This window comes from Caretta caretta, chromosome 3 (assembly GCF_965140235.1).
Source record: "Caretta caretta isolate rCarCar2 chromosome 3, rCarCar1.hap1, whole genome shotgun sequence".
Lineage (NCBI taxonomy): Eukaryota > Metazoa > Chordata > Testudines > Cheloniidae > Caretta > Caretta caretta.
This window is the reverse complement of record NC_134208.1, coordinates 133,976,466-133,996,392: the sequence shown is the minus strand read 5'-3', so window position 1 is coordinate 133,996,392 and position 19,927 is coordinate 133,976,466. Positions and strand designations below refer to the sequence as shown.

Sequence of the window (19,927 nt, the reverse complement as noted above, 5' to 3'; positions counted from 1 at the left end):
TGGCAAAAATTTTCAGTGTCATAAAAATAGTCATGAAAGACTAACAGGAATTTTATAACACAGATTTTCAAGTGTTGTGTGGTTACAATAAAATATTTAGTGTTGTGCAATTGTTCAGCTCAATTGATGCTTGTTCCATGGTGTAATAGAACTGTATGCTGAGCAAACAAATACAGTAGAATGTTAATCTCTTTCAGTTATCAACAGAGGGTGCTCTGTACCTTTCACATTAGTCATGCATATGTTACATGTTTGTCAAATATATCTTTAGTTATTAATTTACAATTCAAAATTTAGTGTAATTATACCTTTGCTTATATTAATGATGCCGTTTACAGTAGATCTTGATAACCTTAATTTGATTCTGCAAACTAATGTATTTTCTGTTCATCAAGGCCCCGTGTTACACCCTGATGTTCAGCTTTATGTTACAATTATTCAGTAATTAGGGAGTGTTTGCTCCTATTTGTACATATATTCTAATTTTACGGAACCCTGTTATAGGTTTATAAAAACACAAACAGAACTGTAGAATTTCTTGGTATTCATTGTTAGTGTGCCCGTGATGTGTCGTCATACATGGTGTATATCTTTGAGTATAAGTAATTTAACAATTAAACTGTTCAGCATCGGTAAGAGGGCATAGCACGTGAATGTAAGAATGATCAGAGCCATGTGGGACATAGGGAGAAAGATGACCGAGAAGGTGGGGGCTAGGGGAGACTGGTGATGGAGGAAGCGTGAGAAATAAAGAACAAGAGAGAGACTAGGTCAGATTTTTTTTTAACCTATATTAATGTTCTCCCCAAATGTAAATCAATGTGTGCACAGAGGCAGCTTTCCAAGAGCAGCACAGCCTCTATTTTTGAGTTGCTGCTTTTCCCACCTCTGCCTTCCCAGGTGCACATATTCCGCCCCTCTGTCCAAACTGTCCTACCAGACGTCTAGAGTTCCTGACTTTCCCACTGCTGGCCTCCCGGGTGTTGACAACCTCTGGAATTAATTGCTTCTGCCAGACACAGCTGGTGGGTGGAGCTGTGAATTCTGCTGCTGAGAGGAAATAGAAGATAACTCTTAAAGCCGAGTGGGGCAACAGACTATCTTCTGGTCTAGTGGGAAAAGATTTGATCTCTAAGGGAAGACTTGATTGTAGAGAGAAGTGTCATGAGTCTACGGTGGACAGATTTTTGATTGGTCCAGAAAGCAAAGGCAAGGGATTCTGTCCGGATGGTTGTGGTGTGTGAGTGTAGTATCATCATGCCAGGCCCTTATTAGATGTGGGATTAAAGAAAATTAAACAAAAGTTAAGAATGAACCAGACTGCACTTGGCTTTTGCAAAGCAATGGCTAGGGGAGAGGGCAGACAGTTTTAGAGAGATGAACTATGTAGACATAAAAAGAAAAGGAGGACTTGTGGCACCTTAGAGACTAACAAATTTATTTGGGCATAAGCTTTCGTGAGCTACAGCTCTGTATTTTCTACTGAATGCATCCGATGAAGTGAGCTGTAGCTCACGAAAGCTTATGCTCAAATAAGTTTGTTAGTCTCTAAGGTGCCACAAGTCCTCCTTTTCTTTTTGCGGATACAGACTAACACAGCTGCTATTCTGAAACCTGTCATTATGTAGACATAGCATGCAACATTTCATTCTCTTTTCTGTATCTTACTGCACAGCCACTAATCTTTTACTTTCCCCTTTTGTCTGGCATATGCTTAGGAGAATTTGTATGGAAGGTCTGGCTTACTAAAGTCGAAAGGATGGTCCAGTGGTTAGGGTACTAGCTTGGAACTTGGAAGACCTGTCCTCAATTCCTTGTTCTGCTGCAGACTTCCTGTGCTACTTTGGGCAAGTCACTTAGCCTCTCAGTGTGTCAGCTCATCGTCTGTAACGTGGGGGTAATAGCACTGTCCTACTTCACAAGGGTGTTGTGAGAATAAATAACTTAAAGCTTGTAAGGCCCTCAGATACTATGGTAATGGGGGCCACATAAATATGTAGGGTTGATAAAGGCTAAGAGATACTGAGATTAGAATGAGGAGGCAGATGTGGAGACCCCAGTTGTGACAGGGATATAGGTATCCAAAAAGAATCCCATCCAAGAGTAACATTTAAATGATTAATTCTCAGCAAGAATTTTATTTAAATAAAATAATGTAACAAGTTTTGCAATCCAGCGTGTATTATTATTATTATTTTATTATTTATTAAACAGTGTATATTAGAAACTTTACCAGGGTTTTATTATTTAAGTGCTAAATGTACAAAATCAAGAAGAAAGGAATAGAGAAAGACCTGCCATGGGGACTTGCATTCTAAGACCTTAATTACAGATGCAGTTGAACAAGAAGGGAGTTTTCACTCCTTTCATCATTTCATCGAAAATGATGGGCTGACAGACACCTATGCCTAGAAAGAGGATTTAGGGCTGACTAAAAAGAAAAAGCATATTAAAGATTTCTCTTGCAGAAATTTAAAATAAATTTTAGGGCTCCTGAAATGTGGCGGATTGACATCTTTGGAAACTGATATCTGTTGTCCACATGACAAGTACTAGTGGACAATGATAGCACAGTCATCCGGTGTGCCTTCGGCCAGTTGTGGATGGATCACATCTGGGGCTGAAAGACTTAAATCTCTGCGCTTTCCTTCTTGAAATCTTTGCTGAGACTACCAGAAAGGGTGCTGTGAAGGAGCGTATTACCTCTTTAATACGCCAGGGGCTCACAAGCAAAACAAACTGGGAGTAATGAAAGAGGCTCCCTACTTTGCCCTGGGGCTGGTCTATTTAAACAGGAACAGAGAGCTAAGGAAGAGCAGAGCGCCTCCTGGATTACACCCAGGGTTTTTTGGCTGTAAGATCCTGGCTATTACTTAAAGAAGTAGTATACGTCTTCAGAAGTGCCCATTATGATAGTGGCATTTCTAAAAAGAACGCTTTTCTGTAGGGGACTGGACGGGGTCAACAAACAGCCATCAAAAACAAATGACTCTTGGTCACTAGAGGCCTGGGCTAGATTTTATCTGATGAGGTGGAAGGCTCCATGTCCCATTATGGATCCCATGAGCCATCCAGACCTCCTGCTGTATTGTTTTAAATGGCATTGACTTGACTCTTTCTAAAACCATTTCATTCCTTTTTATCCCTGTGCACAGTGAAACACAGTTCAGTTCCTCTAGTACTACCACTTCAGAGAGTCGAGAACCATCTTCAGGAGATCACGCTGCAAGTGCACTCCAGCAGCAGCTCTTACTGATGGTGGCACGAAGAACACTTTCAGAAACACCACGGGTACGTTGTATTTCAGTTTCTAACATTTCAACAAATCATGTCATGTAAATATGTTGTAGAACCGACCATCTGTTGTGGTGGCAACCATTTTAACCCTTTCATATTTATATAGTATTGCTCTGCTGGGAGGGCTTGTTTGGCTACACGTTGAGTAGTATATTACTATACAAGTAGCCACATTGGTTTAAAAATAGTAAGGGACCACTCTGAGCAAAGGTGGCAGAGATGGGTCCTTAAGGAGCATTTTTGAGCTTTTTTAATAATAGGGACAAGTTATCCAAAGTGCCTTGTATTAGAGTATTTAGCGATTACTATGAGTCTAAATCTGCTAAGCATTTGTGTTAGGTGCATGTTAGCTGTACAAGGATACTGCCAACATGTAAATAGTCAGTCTCTTATCGTAAAAATTGAACACCAGAGGACACAGCTGTTAGGATTTTATATACGTTGCCAAATTCTAACAGTTTGACACATCCACTTTGCAGATTAGTGTGGGCACGTAGGCCTAAAATAGCAAGTCTGTCACCTCTTTTCTGAACTGGGAAGTAAAACTTTTAGGGCCTGATCCTGGGTCCTGGATATCATTTGTGGGATCCAGAGCACCCTCCACTTGCAGGAGCTGGAGTTGCTCATCACCTGTCAGAAGCAGGCCCTTAATGCTCAGTTTGGTTTGTAATACAACAAGGACATAGTTTATTTTTATAGTTTGTGTGGGCTTGGGGGTCTCTTTGACGTTCTCCAAGCTGTCTTCCAGAATCTGGAGATACCCTCATCCCAAGCTTAACACCTTCACCCACCCCACCACGGCCACTTCAAGTCTGATGTTAATAAACCTAAAACATCAGACAATTATTTATCTTGACTTAGATTTTTAACAGGAACTAAAAGTTGACAGGAAAGTAGCTGATGTAAGCTGATTTAAAACTCGTTTTTTGCCTATGTATGTTATAAATGCATATAAAATGATAATTTAGATTTGTATAGAGATTTCTGTGCAATAATCCCAAAAGACTTTACAAATATTTGTTAAGCCTGCTAACTAGAGAATTATCATCACTTTTACCTTATCTGTAGGAAATCTGAGGTATTGAGAAGTGAAGTGTCTTGCCCAAGATCACACTCCAAGTTTGGGACTAGAACCCATGTTTTTATGGCTTCTAATCTTGTGATTATAAGTGAAATCTTAACCCTATTGAAGTCATTGAGAGTTTTATCATTGACTTGGATGGGTCTATGTCCAAATTTCTTGGTCAAGGTATAGTCAAGGTCCAGACTCCAGAGAAAATAATAATAATAAAAAAAATAACGATGATGATAAAAAGATTTTGAAGTCCGTTCAAAAGTGTCTGGCAGTCAGGATTTGGCCTGCAGTCAACGTATTGACTACCCCAGGCTAGAATTTCACTCAGAGCTTCAGACACCCATATAAGTTAGCTGAGATCTTGTCTATATGATAATTTAGTTCGTAGCAAGCTGGGGTGTGAATCTACCTGCACTAACCCGCAGCGCATTAGCTCTCTGTGTAGACCTTGTAGATGTGCACTAACAGTTCATGTCAAAGTGGGGTAAATCAAAGTCCACTAACAAAAGTGCATGTCAGCAGGGTCCATGTGGACAATTAGTATGCCTCAGACTAATGCATGGTAGAGTCACACCCCAGTTTTCTGTGAACTAAGTGTTCATGTAAACGAGCCCTAAGTAATATTTCATTCATTTTGTGGAGAGGTAAATGGAGGCACAAATAGATTTAGTGTGGCCTCATGCAAGTCACAGCCAGTCAGTGACATAGCACTGACTACAACGCAGAAGTCCTGATCTAGGCCCGAGTCCTGCAAACCATTATGCACATGTGCTTAAAGTTAAGCACGTGCTGAAGTGTTTGGAAAATCAGGGCCGTAGTGTCCTGTTTAGATTTTTAAACAATTCCTTTGCTAGCATTGTCATTTTTCTACTCTTTTTCAAGTCATAAAACTAAATTAGGAGAGTGGTAGTAATGAATTTAAGGTGAGTGTGATTAAAAATAAAAAGGAAAAAGAACAGGAAAATTGATTACTGTAATAGTTTCTGTTGGAGCAGAGGTTGTAGAGCCAGGTGACCAAATATAGAAAACACTCCTAGATGGCAGATATTATCAAAAAAAAAATGTAAATGTTCATATTTCACTTTTGGCTTTTTAAAATCCTTCACAGTATGTTAAGTAAAATGTCTAAATTGTAACTTAAATAATGTAAAAACTGTGTATTATTTGAATTCATATTTTGCTTAAAAATTACTATGACAGAAGGAACACAATCTGTCTCAAATCATATTTTATGTCACTTGGAATTATTAATCGCTAGGATTCTCAGTTAGAGGCAAGGATCTTTTCCCATCAGGTGCGGTTGTGGCTTATGCTGTGGTTGGTCTGAAGTGTGGAAGAAGCAAGAAAACCATAGACAAAATAAACCATGGGGATTAAAGAAATAATTTGTTACTATAACTTGTTAATGTATTGTTAATTGTATTTTGCATGATTGGCATAACTTCTGACCATCTATAGGAAATGAGATTAATATATTATGTTCCTTATGTTTGAAATAATATGGAGAGTAAAATTTTTTACCAGTATTCATTTATAAAGAAATTGGAATGGAACATTGACATATAAATTCTGCTTTTTAGAGCATGTACTTTAGTGGCAACAGTATGCCAGTATGAAACTGTGTGTGTGTGTGTTTTGTTTGCTTTAAAGCAACTGAGTCAGGACTTTGAGGACTCTTCATGCTCTTCAGCACAACGAAAATTTAACAGGCAGTTTTACAAATTTATTATATTTCCTGGCAAGTGGATTAAAGTCTGGTATGATCGACTTGCCTTGTTGGCATTACTGGATCGGTAAGCTTTCTTCATACTAAGTGGCATGAATTTCTCCTCACAGGTAAAAATGCAAACTATTAAAAAAGGAGTGAATGGTGGGACTCATTTTAAATAAATATGTTTAGTTTAAGTGTGGGAAAATGTTTCTGTGCTCCAAGCCTCAAACTTCAGAGCTTTTTGTGGCCCATGACCATTCTATATGAGAAGTATCAGAGGGGTAGCCGTGTTAGTCTGTATCTACAAAAACAACGAGGAGCCTGAAGAATCCTCCGCATCTGAAGAAGTGAGTTTTTTACCCACGAAACTTGTGCCCAAATAAATTTGTTAGTCTCTAAGGTGCCACCGGACTCCTCCTTCTATATGAGAAGAGACCTTGATTTAAGTGAGGGCCCAATTTGTGCGATAGTTCCCAATTTGACTCTAGATTCTTGGGCCTGCTGCCTCTGGCAGTGCAGGGGTGGGAAGAGGTGGGGCAGGGGCAGGGGCATTGAGGGGCATTGAAGCTGCCCACCAGGCAGAGGGGAAGTCGGTGCCTATGCAGTGATTGAAAATTAGTGTTGTGTGTGAATCGGAAGAGAAGAGAACAGAGGGAAGAACAGAGGGAAAGCTGCCAGATTTTTGTCACTGAAATACTTCCAAATTTTAAGAACAAAGTTCAGGAGGGAATCCCCCTGGTTCCCCCCCACCCTAACTCAATTATTTGATGAGACACAATTCTGTTTCTTTCTCTGGCATCGTTTCTTCTTGTCTTTCTTTTCTTTCCCCCATGTCAGTTGTAATCAGCTGTTTTGGCAGTGCTCTTTATCTGCTAGACTATTATCAACCCAAAACAACTAAGCCTACATAGCCAGTGACTGCAGGCTAGCCTGTCATGAGCTTGATCTCTGTTTGTGTGGGTGTATGCCCTATACACATGTTAATATGATCTCTGCTGCAGATATTTCAGACGACAACTTTAGTGTTCTACAGAAATCATGGTATGTAGTCAGAGAAGTTAGATTTAGCATATATGCCTCTGTATATGTGGTGCCTTGTCTAAGCACTTCAAGTGCATGGAAAAATATCCACAATACACTCTTTTTGTTATGGATTGAATATTTAAATTGCTTTTCTCTGGACACCTGTTCTAATAAATCTTATTAAACATATGAAAGATTTAATATGTTTCAGTACTATAGATAAGAACAAATTGTATATCTTTTCTAATTCTATATTGTTAGGTTTCAGAGTAGCAGCCGTGTTAGTCTGTATCTGCAAAAAGAAAAGGAGGACTTGTGGCACCTTAGAAACTAACAAATTTATTTGAGCATAATCTTTTGTGAGCTACAGCTCACTTCATCGGATGCATGCTTATGCTCAAATAAATTTGTTAGTCTCTAAGGTGCCACAAGTCCTTCTTTTCTTTTTATATAGTTAGGGGTGCACTTTAAAGAATAATTTTAACATGACAACAGTATTGCTCGCCACCTTTGGCCACATTCTATATTTTGTCTTTAGCATTTTTAGTACATGAATGCTTATCATTCCCTTTAAAAACTGTTTTATAGAGAGACTTACAGGGAAACGCACACTAAAGTATACAAATTACTTGGTGAAATTCTATGCAGGAAGTCAGACTAGATGGTCCTAATAGTCTCTGATAGCCTTAAAATCTATTCATCTATGACAGAGGTGGACAAACTACGGCTGCAGGCCACATCCGGCCTGTGGGACTATCCTGCCTGGCCCTTGAGCTCCTGGCCAGGGGGGCTAGTCCTCGGCCTCTGCCCTGCAGCCTCAGCTTGCCGTGCTGTCTGGGCGGCAGGGCTGCGAGCTCCTGCCGGGCAGTGCGGCTGCGAGAGCCACCAGGTGTAGTGGCCCTCCATACACTTTTGGAACCATGATGTGGCCCTCAGGCCAAAAAGTTTGCCCACCCCTGATCTATGAAATAAAATTCACAGGGTTGAATACAAGGTTTAGGTGTCATAATGAGATGTACAACTAAAGACTTAGAGTGAAGTATTACACACTGATAAGTCCACAAGCAGTTGGTGTAGAGTTTTGAGGGCAGATCCTCAGGTGGTATAGTGTTATAGCTCAAGTCAGTGCAGCGATGGCAATTTACATCAGCTGAGGATCTGTCCCTTTGTCTCTAGTAGTTGTATGGGCACTTTTCTCCTTTTGAAACCCCTTCTATTTATTTTATTCCGGTAGGACTGAAGCTATCAAGGGGAATGTGTTGGCTGTAATTCTAGTAGTTCTTGTCTCACTTCTTGGGTTCCTGACTCTGAACCAAGGCTTCTGTAAAGATATTTGGGTCCTCCTGTTCTGTCTTGTCATGGCCGGTTGCCAATATTCCCTTCTAAAGGTAAGAAACTTCCTGTACACAAAATCTCCTGGAATTTTTGGGGATCCAAAAACCTGTAAATAATTTTTTTTCCTGTTTTTGTTTTTAGAGTGTTCAGCCCGACCCTGCGTCACCAATACACGTAAGTCTCAGCAAGCAGAGCAAGTTTTCTTTTTATAGTATCACTTCTGTACTGAGCGGGAATCAGATGGTACTGCTGTGATGCTACCCAGGGGCATCATGAGGCACCACCTTACCGCTCTTAGAGTGCAGTTGTCTCATCTGTGTCTGTTATAGTCCAGTTCCCTGGAACCAACAGCCTCTGGCAACACAGGCTGGTGACAGGCACACACCAACCCCTGAGTCCTGAGAGTAATCCCTGTAGCATCCAGCCCCTTGTCCACCAGCCACTCATAAGAGTTACCAGGTATGCTGTCCCCAGAGGGACAGTATACACACAAGAAGGCTGTAACCAGGGTGGGATGAGCAAGGCAGCCGCCCAGCGTGGAAAAATGGGGTGAAGAAATGCTGAAAACCCCCTGCAGGGGGCACAAATATGCTTGCTCGCTCTGGGCACTAAAATGTCTGGTTACAGCCCTGCACGCAAGCTGAATGATTTCAGCTCAGGAACAACACTTTGCTTTATACTACAGCACTAAAATATATTTGTAATTAAAGTAACAATAAGTTTATTAACAAGGACCAGAGAGTCAAAGATTCAAGTCAGTAAGGACAATGGACAGAGAAAGGTTATGTATAAAACAAAATATAACACTTTTCCTAGAGTCTATATTAAACAGGCCAAGCCCATGTCTACAAAAGTTTGTCACCCAGAGCAATCTCCCAGCATCTCCAACCAACATGACTGGGATCCCTCTTTCATGAATGCAAAAAGTGATGTCCTTTTGCTTCCTTGGTTAATGATAAAAAAGGTGTACTTTTGTCTTCTTATCTCCCAAACATCCATTGTTTGTCCCAAAAGTCAGGATGCCCCCCCATGGTTTATTCCCTAGTGTGCTGACTTCATGTTAACTTCTTATGCAAACCGGGCTTCATTTGTATTGGCTTTTGATGCTTAATTTATATGTGAACCAAGACAGATAAGGGAATATACATCCTTTTGTCTGGCAGAAACCAATGCTGCCTCGATTCAGACTCTTTTTAGGAATGTATTTTCAGTATATATACACAACTTCTTTCATGGTATTTGTACATACATTTCACAATGACATTAATGATCAGTGAGAACCCAGCTTTTATTGAAGATCTCACATAACATTCTGTGTGGATAAATACTATGGAAGCAGGGTGCTAGGTGTAGTGAGATTGTCAGGCCTGTTAGGAGTTGCTGTTACAGAGCAGTGAACCCTTTGCCTGTTGGCATTGAGGGGTTCTTAGTGTCACAACAGTGAATCATTGAAATAAGTAGCTCTTGTAAATATTGTTGGTTGTTTATTAAGAACCCTATTTCGTGTGGCTTTTGTGGCTTCAATACTATTTTTATTCATGATTGGTTATTTGAATTCATCATTACTTTTAGGTACTCTGTGTGCTAAAATATAATAAACATACATGTATCTGAATTAGATTATTCAGAAACTCAGTCATATGGAATCTGACCAACATTTTCTCTGTTTTCCATTAACCACTGTTGGCTTTTAAAACAACAACAATCCAGACTCATCCTTCAGTCTTCAGTCAATAGGGATTTAAAATTAATCTTCAAGACAGATCATTGATTTTTAATCTGCTATTACTGATGTTTTCCTCAAAGTCATTAAGAAAAAGTACATAATTGGCTGATCAAATAGCACATGCTTCCTTATTAAATTAATCTATTCCTGTAATTGTATTTATATATAATATTCATCCTTCCTTCACCAATTACCACAACTAGGAGAAGTATAATTGAGGTATCAACAATGGATTGTTGTAAACTTTCACTAGCAGTATGTGTATTAGGTTACATTGAGAAGAGATATGCGAGATCTGCCTTACTGCGAGTATTAGCTACCCTGGTATTCTGAATCATATCTCCAGAGCAGTAGTACATTAGAAATACTGATTCTATGTTGGAAATGCATTGGTTTGCTGGCATCAGATTGTCCTATTTAGGAATATTTCTTCCAGGAATAATATGTGCACCAGGGAAATAGATTCAGTGCATCTATTGCTCCCAGGGTAGTGAAAGAAATGGAAGTGTGATATTGGATACATTACATTAAACAAATAAGATATGTGTTCTAACACTTATCAGTTGGCTAGCTGTAATGTAAGGCAACCAATACTAGCAAAAAGAAAAGGAGTACTTGGAAAATACAGAAGATGTTTTTATACACACAAACCATGAAAAAATGGGTGTTTTATTTGTGCTGGAAATGGCCCACCTTGATTATCATACACATTGTAAGGAGAGTGATCACTAGATAAGCTATTACCAGCAGGAGAGTGGAGTGGGGGGAGAGAAAACCTTTTGTAGTGATAAACACCCATTTTTTCATGGTTTGTGTATATAAAAACATCTTCTGTATTTTCCACAGTATGCATCTGATGAAGTGAGCTGTAGCTCACGAAAGCTTATGCTCAAATAAATTGGTTAGTCTCTAAGGTGCCACAAGTACTCCTTTTCTTTTTGCGAATACAGACTAACATGGCTGTTACTCTGAAACCAGTACTAGGTAAGGGGAATGAGCAAAAATCAATACAGTTAATGTTCTTATCTAGAAGGATAATGTAATGTAAGGGTGGTGGGGGGGAGGAGTTTGTGAACTGTTGGAGGAGGACTGAATTCTTTCTCCAAGTCAAAATATTGTGTGTGCTCACTCAGGACCTGAGCCTATCCTACAGTTTGTTGATTTTGGACTCTCTCACCTTCTGGGAAGTCTGCTGCTAGATAAAAGAGCACTGCTGTTTGCAAGCTGCTATTGGGAGTGGTGTGGGGAGGTGGGAACTACAAATCAGCTCTGTCTCCTGGATCCGTTCCCTTTGACAGTGAGTTTTAGCCTTAGTCATTTTGAAGACTGGAAATATAAATTCATTTTTTAATCAAGGTTCTTTGCAGTTTATAACTGTAAGTTCTACCAAGGTGAATTTGAAGGATTCTTAGTTTCCTTTCCTGCCTCAGGCATTCCTAGAAATTATGGAATTGCTCAGCTATCGCACATTTGGAAGCAATTTATGCCTACCTGCAAACTGGACAGTGTTGATAAACGTTAGTTTACAATTCCATTCCTTGTAGTGTATGTTATTTCCAAGGATTTAAAAAATACTCAGATCTCAGGAAAGAGCTAATTTTCTCGATGCCAAAAATAGACCATATTTGTCAGTTCGACTAACACATTTCTACACACAATAATGTGAACAGTAATCAAATCGCTTGCACATGCAAACATTGATAATGTTCACATTTGTTTAAGAGGGGTGGTAACCAGCATAATCAAAACTTCATTATAATCACATCCTAGCCTAAATTATTTGTAGCATCAAAGACGAAATAACTAATGAAGCTTAATTGAGGCATATTTTCATGCAATACCATGGCTAGAATTTTACAGTCACAGTAAAAATGTTGTTATAACATCATCCATCATATTATATTCTACATGTTATACAGTATTATAACAAAGTGATGATATACCTGATTCCCTCCCAACCGTTCCACAAGGCTTGGTTTATTAAGAAGTGCCTATGAAAAAATATTTTACAGTATCATTTTCACTCAACATTTTAAACATGAATGGTGTATTTAACATAAATTAAGCTAGAAGACTTAATCCATATTGTATTATGCATTATAATCACTTAAAAGTTATTAAATTTTATAATATGAGATGTATTAATAAAGGCTTGCTGGAATTAGTTGGCATCATTAAAAATAAGACAACAAGTAGGCTTGAAAGGATACCATACCGTACTACTTCATAATTCACACAACTACATTAAAATTGAAGTAGATAAGATGGCTTGATGCTAATGTGAGGATGCAGAACAGAAGGGAGATTAAAGAATGATCAGTGTTATAAACCTGAATGACAATGAAGCTGAAATTTTCCACATTAAAACAAGACTGGGGAGCAATGGGATAATCTGAGGGTTTTTCTGGGTCCATTCTTTTTCTTGGATTCTCAGACTACAGTGGCCCCTTGTGCCTTTGATCGTCTATGGCTGCTGGCAGATTCCAAACATTATTCCCAATCTCTTTCAGGCATACTTTTCAGTAGTCGGTCATGGCTTTGTCATCTTGAAACTAGACTACTGTAACAGATTCTGTTTGGGACTGTCCTTGAAGACAGTCCAGAGTAATAAGAAATAAGGAATAAATTTTTGACAGTGAAGATAATTAACCATTGCAACAATTTACCAAGGGTAGTGGTGAATTCTCCATCACTGACAATTTTTAAATCAAGATTGGATTTTTGTTTCTAAAAGACGTGCTCTAGATATTATTTTGAGGAAGTTCTATGGCCCGGGCTATACAGAAAGTCAGACTAGATGTTCACAGTGATCCCTTCTGGCCTTAGAATTTAAGAATCTAGTTAGGAGGCATAGAATGCTGGTACCTAGTGTGGAGTGTGTCACTATGAGCATGTAAGGCGAGAGCTCAGATCTCTACAGTGGTTTCCTGTTCACTTCATGATGCAATTTAAGGTGTTGCTGACGAACCTGAAAGTCCTGAATGTCTGTCCAGGACCAAGTTTTGTGGTCGATATCACAGAAGGCCTCACAGGGCAAGAAGCAGTCTAATGAAATCATCTGGAATCCTGCTTCTGTGCACAAAGCAGAGGTCTCAGCAGGGTAGTGTCTGATACCAAGGTGATGGGTACACTTTAGATAGGTAGATATGTATGGCTTCTGCCTTTTGAAATTTTTTCCAACTAGATGTCTGCCAGAGTCTGAGGTTAGTGAGCTTCAGAGTACAACGTAGTGCTCATTTAATGTGATTAATGTTCAGTTTCTGTGTGTGGTGTTTAATGTTATATTTTTAATTATTTTGTTTTGTTTTGCTTTGCTTTGGCATTTAGTTTGGAATAGTCTCTGCTTTCAGTGCTTAGTCGCCTAATTCTTGCTGCTGACAGTTCTAATGCTGCTTTCTGAGAGAGGATAGGGCCTGATTTTCACTCACTCTTCACTGGGTTAGCTTAGGCAAGTAACTCCTACCTAACATCTGCTTAGACACTTGGCTTTCAGTCACAAGCCCCTTGATGTTTCCTACTGTGTACACACACACACACATACTTCCTCCCTCCCTCTCCCCACCTTTTCTTCCCCTCCTCCCCATTTTACGTGTCTTTCAGAAATACAGCCACACAGGAGAAAAACATTAAATAGAGCTGGTTGAAATTTCCCTATCAAATTAGTTTTAATTGAAAAAATGGCTTTTCAGCTAAACAAAAATTTTTGGAGAACAAATTAAAAAAACAAAAAAACAACAACTATTTTTGTTGAATATTTTCAAGTTTTGTTGAAAAAATTAAAATAATAATAATCAGGGTTGGAGTTATTATTTAATATTTGACACCAAAACCCAAAAACCTAAACATTTCAAGTAAATAATTTCACAAAATTGAAAAAAAAAATGTTGTTTTTTAAAAATTTTTCACAGGGGAAAAATTATTTGCCAACCAGCTGTACGTATAATGTAACCAGGTAATCCCAGAAAAAATAAAAATAAAAATCTAAAACTGTTGCAGGAGGACTTAGTGACAGGCCAGCTTTACCAGAATGAAGTTATTTCATTATGGTGAAATTGACCAATACAAAGCAAGTAGCATTTTGTAGATTATTCCTTAAATTTATAATTCTCTTGTGTCAATGATAAGCTTCAATTCCTGCATCCCTATTCAATGGAAGGCTGTCTGGTCTGGGAGCGTGCCCAGTGTAGCCAGCTGGCATGGGATGAGAATGTGCTTTTCTCTAATCCTTCAACCCCTGAAAGGCATTAATGTGTCCACCTCCAGCTGCTGACACAACAGGAACTTGTTTTCTCCAGCAAGTGCTGATGTAGGAGAATTAGCTGATATTGGATCTCTTCAAGGAACTTCTATCTCCTGTCAATTATCCACTTCCCAGCCTCACGAGTAACCTCTCAGTGTTGAGCAATCACCCTCATGTGAGGCACAGTTGACAGGCCCTCCTTGAACACCCATACGAGCAACAGTCCTTCTTTCTCTAATGCTATTTGTCCCCTGTTACTGGGGGGCTTTAGTGGTCTGTCATGACCTAGGCAAAATTTGCTCTTTGGGACATCTAGTGGCAAATATGTCAGGATATCACCTTAACAGATGGGTACCATGGGGTATTTCTTCCCTTTTTTGATTGTCTGGCTGCTCTCCAGACACTTCTACCTTGATTGAATGGGCCTCATTAGCACTGACCCCCCACTTGGTAAAGCAACTCTCATCTTTTCATGTGCTCTGATATATATACCTGCCTACTGTATTTTTCACACCATGCATGTGATGAAGTGGGTTTTAGCCCATCAAAGCTTATGCCCAAATGCTTTTTAAGTGTTTTTCTTGGATGCAGTTTTTCTCTAAGGTAAATGAATAACATTCTGAAAGCAAGTAGAAAACACTCCTAATTTTACCATTATACCATGGACATACAACTTATTAAAGAGAAGAAGAGAGAGGGAAAATTGCAGCCTTTAGTATAATATTGAGGCCATGACTAAATGCTAACTAGGCTTCACTTTGACTTAATTCACATTTCCTGAATACAAGATGCAATGTAAGCACACCAGTTCCTAGTAATCTGCTGCGTTGCTAACTGATTGATCCCAGAAGCGATTACAGATCAGTCAATATTAATACCAAAGTATGAGCCTGGCTGAAGGCCAAAAAATTATGGTCACTTTACCCTTCTTCCCGATTAAAAAAAGGATTGTGAAGAAGTGCTCTTTTACTAGAGAAGAAGTGCTCACTTAAATTAGATTTTGCAAATACAAATGGGTTTACGGCAACATTGTATAAGGCAAACCTGAATCCTTGTCACTTTGATTTTGGCTTTTCACACTCAAGCATCCTTTGAATTGCCAGTGTATGAAATGTTCTATTTACCCTTGAGCTTGCTGTCAGAAGAGCTGTTAATATTTTCTTTAAATATCTGCTTGTATTTTCTCCATCCCTCACCCTACAGAAATGTTTTTGAACCATCTGGAATCACGTAAATGAAAGACATTTAATTTGTTCTAAGTATATAGGGTTATTTACCCTCCACTTCAGCATTCCTATCGGAGATCAGCATTTAGGGCAGCACTTGATGGGGAATGCCACCTCAGGTAGAAGCACATTAGTGTAGGGTCAAATGGCTCATGTTGATGAAAAAATAGAATAATGTTGGTGATATGGTACATTTTACGTAGTCCTTTTCATCCCAAAGAATCCCACAAGCCATGAGTTTGATTCAACTATCCTTACACGGGCAAAACAGGAATTGCTTCACTCACTGCTGAAATCGAGCCATTCCTGGGGAGGAAAGCTGCAGCTGTTTACCAGCATATAGTGTCACTATACAATGATTAAGGACAGGAAGAAGAATATTATAGTTGACTGAAACTGCACAGGGAATTAAAGCAAAATATAATTACCCAACTTGGAACTGAGATAGGAAACAAAGATTAACACACCTACGCTTGCAAAATGTGCACTGGAAACTCTCATAACAGAGAGTGGGCAGCACCTCACTTTTAAGCCTCCTCAAAAAACACCACCTCCAAAAGCATGGTGCCATAAGGCATACGTTTAATATTGGTTTTGAGAAAAGAGGTCCCACCTATTAAATCACCCATACCCTCAGTCACTTCCTGGAGAAATCTGCGTTTTCCTTTGAGGTCTCTCATCCAAGTACCGACATGACTTAGCTTGTGAGATATGATGAGCTTTCAACCCGAATGAGGTGGCATTAGTTCAGCTCTCAATGAAGCTTTTTTAAAAAAACAACAACAAAGAGTGATTGACTGAAGGGGGAAAAAAAAGACCAAGACCAACTGAGCTGAATCAGAACTGTAATTATAGGAGTTTGTTAAAAAAGCAGCAAAGGTAGGACATTCTGGGTAACACAACATAATGTGTTTTTTCCCAGACCACATTGGAGATTAATGTAAGGATACAGTGAAAGGAATTAGGATTTTAGTTTTTCTAAGCCCTGAGGAAAGACCTTGGTATTGAAGGAGCTGGCAGGAAGCCCCTTATGAAAATGTACAGTATTTTTGTGGTGGACAAACCAAATTCCGATACAAGAGAAGAATGGACTCCGCTATCTTCCAGAAGATAAACTGAATTATTTAAATGTCTGAAAATACTTTAAAAAAAATAGTTTTCATTTTTGTGTTCTCTGTGCAGTTCCAGGTAATTTTCTGGGGGGAGTAGTGGGTCCCTCAGTGTTAAGTGGCTTGCTTTAATTTAAACAGTAGTGAGAAGTAAGGGGGCCATAAGATAGAAGTGAGGTAGCCTAAAATTAGTAAGGGGGCTCAGTTCCCTACAAGCCCCCCCCAGTAATCTGAGCACTGATTAGGTGGATTGGAAGAGGGTTTTTAAAGGTATTTCTGGCCTGACCAAAAGCAAGGATGTTCAGAAAATGTTGGGAATGCCTGCCCTTAGAATTTCCGTCACAGGTGCTTGGCCCCACAGTGATTAGAGCGTGTGGAAATAGCCACACTTCAGTAGTTGAACTGACCACACTGCATGCTGCCACTGTGTGTGATGAACACCTGTCCCCTCGATGTCTGGTAGGGTGCTCTGTGTACTGTGAGCTCAGAGGCAAGCACTAGGCTCTACACATTTCCTGCACAGCCCTCTGCGTGCAGTCCAGTTCTCAGGCTCATGTTCCCCAGTCTTCCCTTTGCAGCCAGCTCCCAGAGTGCTGCCTCCAGCCTGCTTCTACTTGTATGCAGCTCCAATCCCCTCTGACTTAATAGACGCTTCATTTTAATGTCCTCTAAGAATTATGGCGCCTCAACTGGCTGGTTGTTAAACTGGGCAAGGCACAGTGCCCTTTGCTGGCCAGATCCTCTCCCTCCAGCTCAGCCTGGGTGAGGGGAAGCTACCCAGTAATGAGCCAGCTAGGTTGTTACAGTATTAAGCAGGGGCAGTTTTAAAAATGTTTCCTTTTAACTTTTGACCATTAGGTAAAGTTTGGCTAGTAGAGTCTTCCCGAAACACCCAACCTGATTAGCAGGCGTTGATCCTGCGGAGTAAGGGTTGAATGAGTTCTGCCTAGTCTGTCGGATAGGTAGCTAGTTACTGCAATCAAGGTATCAGTGACTCTCGCTTGCTTGCTCGCTCGCTCGAGAAGATCTAGGGTCTGGGCTGAGCAATCTAGAGGGTAGAATCCCAGGACAAAACTTTAACTGAACTGTGAATTTATTAACAAAGAAATAAGACATGAAAGCAGGCCGTGCAAGGCATCATCTCACTTAGTGATCATAGCAATGCCCATTGCAATAATACAGGAAATATATTCCCATTAAGGACTTGGCTAATGGTAAAAATGTAAAAATAAATGGTGTAAGGGTGCCCATTGTAAACACTTCTGTATGTTACTTAGAGTACAGCTGGCAGGAACCTCTGATTTACAGACAGATGAAGTGAGCTGTAGCTCACGAAAGCTTATGCTCAAATAAATTTGTTAGTCTCTAAGGTACCACAAGTCCTCCTTTTCTTTTAGACAGATTCCTGGTTCCCATGTATGTTTGCAAGATGAAGTGAAAATATGAAGCTGGATTTTGTGTGAGTCATGTCTGCTGATACTCTGATAACTGGACAGAGGCAGCTAGAGCTTTGCAGCTGGGTGAGCCAGTTTAATGGGAGTTTGCCTACCAGCTTCACTGTAGAAGTATCACTATCTTTGCTTTTTTCTGATGCTTTTGAGGGTCTCTCTCTTCTCCCTTCCTCTCCCCCCAATTGCCTCATCAAGTAGCAACTCTTCCTTTGCCTGACGAGCTAGCAGCAGGAGGAATTGAGATGAAAGTGACTCACCCCTGTGCCCATTCCAGGTGCATTCCTTCCCCTCCTTCTTCCTGCTCATAGGCTGCCGCACCCACATCTTTGAGTCAAGGATTGTTTCAGCGCTGTGTGTGGTGGTGGTGGTGGGGGACAGAGGGCTAAATCCAAAAGGGGTTTAGCTGCCTAACTGCAACTTGAGGTGCTTAAGTCAAAAATTTAAATCTTCAAAACCTAACTTCCCGAGGTGCCTATGTTTCCACTGATAAAGTCCACGTGGCACCTAAATTTCTGCATGTGCTCAGCCATCCAAGTCCCAGGCATCTAGCTCATGCTTCAGCTGCAGTGCAATCCTAAAACTAGGCATTGCTCGGCTTATCTCACCTGTGGGGCCTGATTTGGTAGGTATTTGTAGAGGTTTTTTTCCAGATCAGGCCTGGCACAGAACTGTGTAGGTGGTGATGCTCCTGCTCCCCTTGTAATCTTTAGCCCAGTGGTTACAGCAGCATCAGACAGAGGGGGAATTTGAACCTGGGTAACCCACATCCTGGGTGAGTACTGTAACCACTGGGCTAAAGGTTATCAGGGTACCGCGACCAACTTCTCCTCCTTCATTGTTTTGTGTGAGAAATGACTTAGATGCCTAACTCCAGGAGAGGGTTCATGGCTGTAAATCCCGAGTGTAGGGAGGTGCCCAACTCCATTTGAGAGGTGGGACCCAGAGCCTCCCTTGAGTACGGCGAATCAGGAAGACTGCCCCAGGCCCCGTGCTTTGGGGGCCCCTGCGTTTCCATAAAATCATGAGGCGTTGGGATGGAAGGTGAGGCAGGAGGCGGGCGGGTGAGCAGGGTGAGGAGACGAATGGGGAGGCGAGCTGCAGGTGGGAGGGGGGTGAGGAGGCGGGCGGGCAGACAGCAAGGATGAGAGTGGCGGGCGGGGGTGAGGAGGAGAGCAGCGGTCACCGGCAGCCCCCCTACCAGAACCTCCCCCTCCCCCAGCACCTCCTCCCCTTCGCTCTCAGAGCCTACTGCTTTCGTGGCATCAGGGGGCACTGGGGGGAAGGGGAGAGGAGTGATGGCGCAGCGCTTGGGGGAGGGGGCGGAACTGGGTGGGGAAGAGGTGGGGGGGTGGGAAGAAGCAGGGCAGGGCTGGGGCCTTGGGGAAAGGGGTGGAGTGGGGGCGGGGCCTGGGCAGACCTGATAAGGAGCACCCCCTGGCAGATTAGAAACTTGGTGCCTATGTCCCGGGCTCCGCAGTCCACTAGGGACGATCCTGGTGGCACCTAAGTTCCATTCCTTTCGGGGCATCTCCATTGGTTAGCTTAGTCAGCTCCCCGCTCACTGTGTCAGTTTTTGTTGATCCCATTCTTAGACACCTAACTCTCCCCATGCATTGTATAGGGAATTTGGGAACCTAAATTAAGGCTGTAGACTTTATTAGGTGGCAGAGTGACTTAAAGTAAGGCATTACAATGCTGAATCTAAGTCCCTTTTCTGGATCTACCCCAGAAAGT

At 40.9% G+C, this 19,927-nt stretch overlaps 1 protein-coding gene across 1 annotated transcript in view; it reads left to right on the top strand.

Annotated features, from left to right (window-relative positions):
• PCNX2 (pecanex 2) overlaps positions 1-19,927 on the top strand; it is a 221,929-nt gene that overhangs the window by 37,787 nt on the left and 164,215 nt on the right. Inside the window, exons 9-12 of the mRNA XM_048843857.2 lie at positions 3,156-3,291; positions 6,023-6,165; positions 8,341-8,494; positions 8,583-8,615. Coding sequence (XP_048699814.2) covers positions 3,156-3,291; positions 6,023-6,165; positions 8,341-8,494; positions 8,583-8,615 — 466 coding nt within the window. The remainder of the gene's footprint in view (positions 1-3,155; positions 3,292-6,022; positions 6,166-8,340; positions 8,495-8,582; positions 8,616-19,927) is intronic.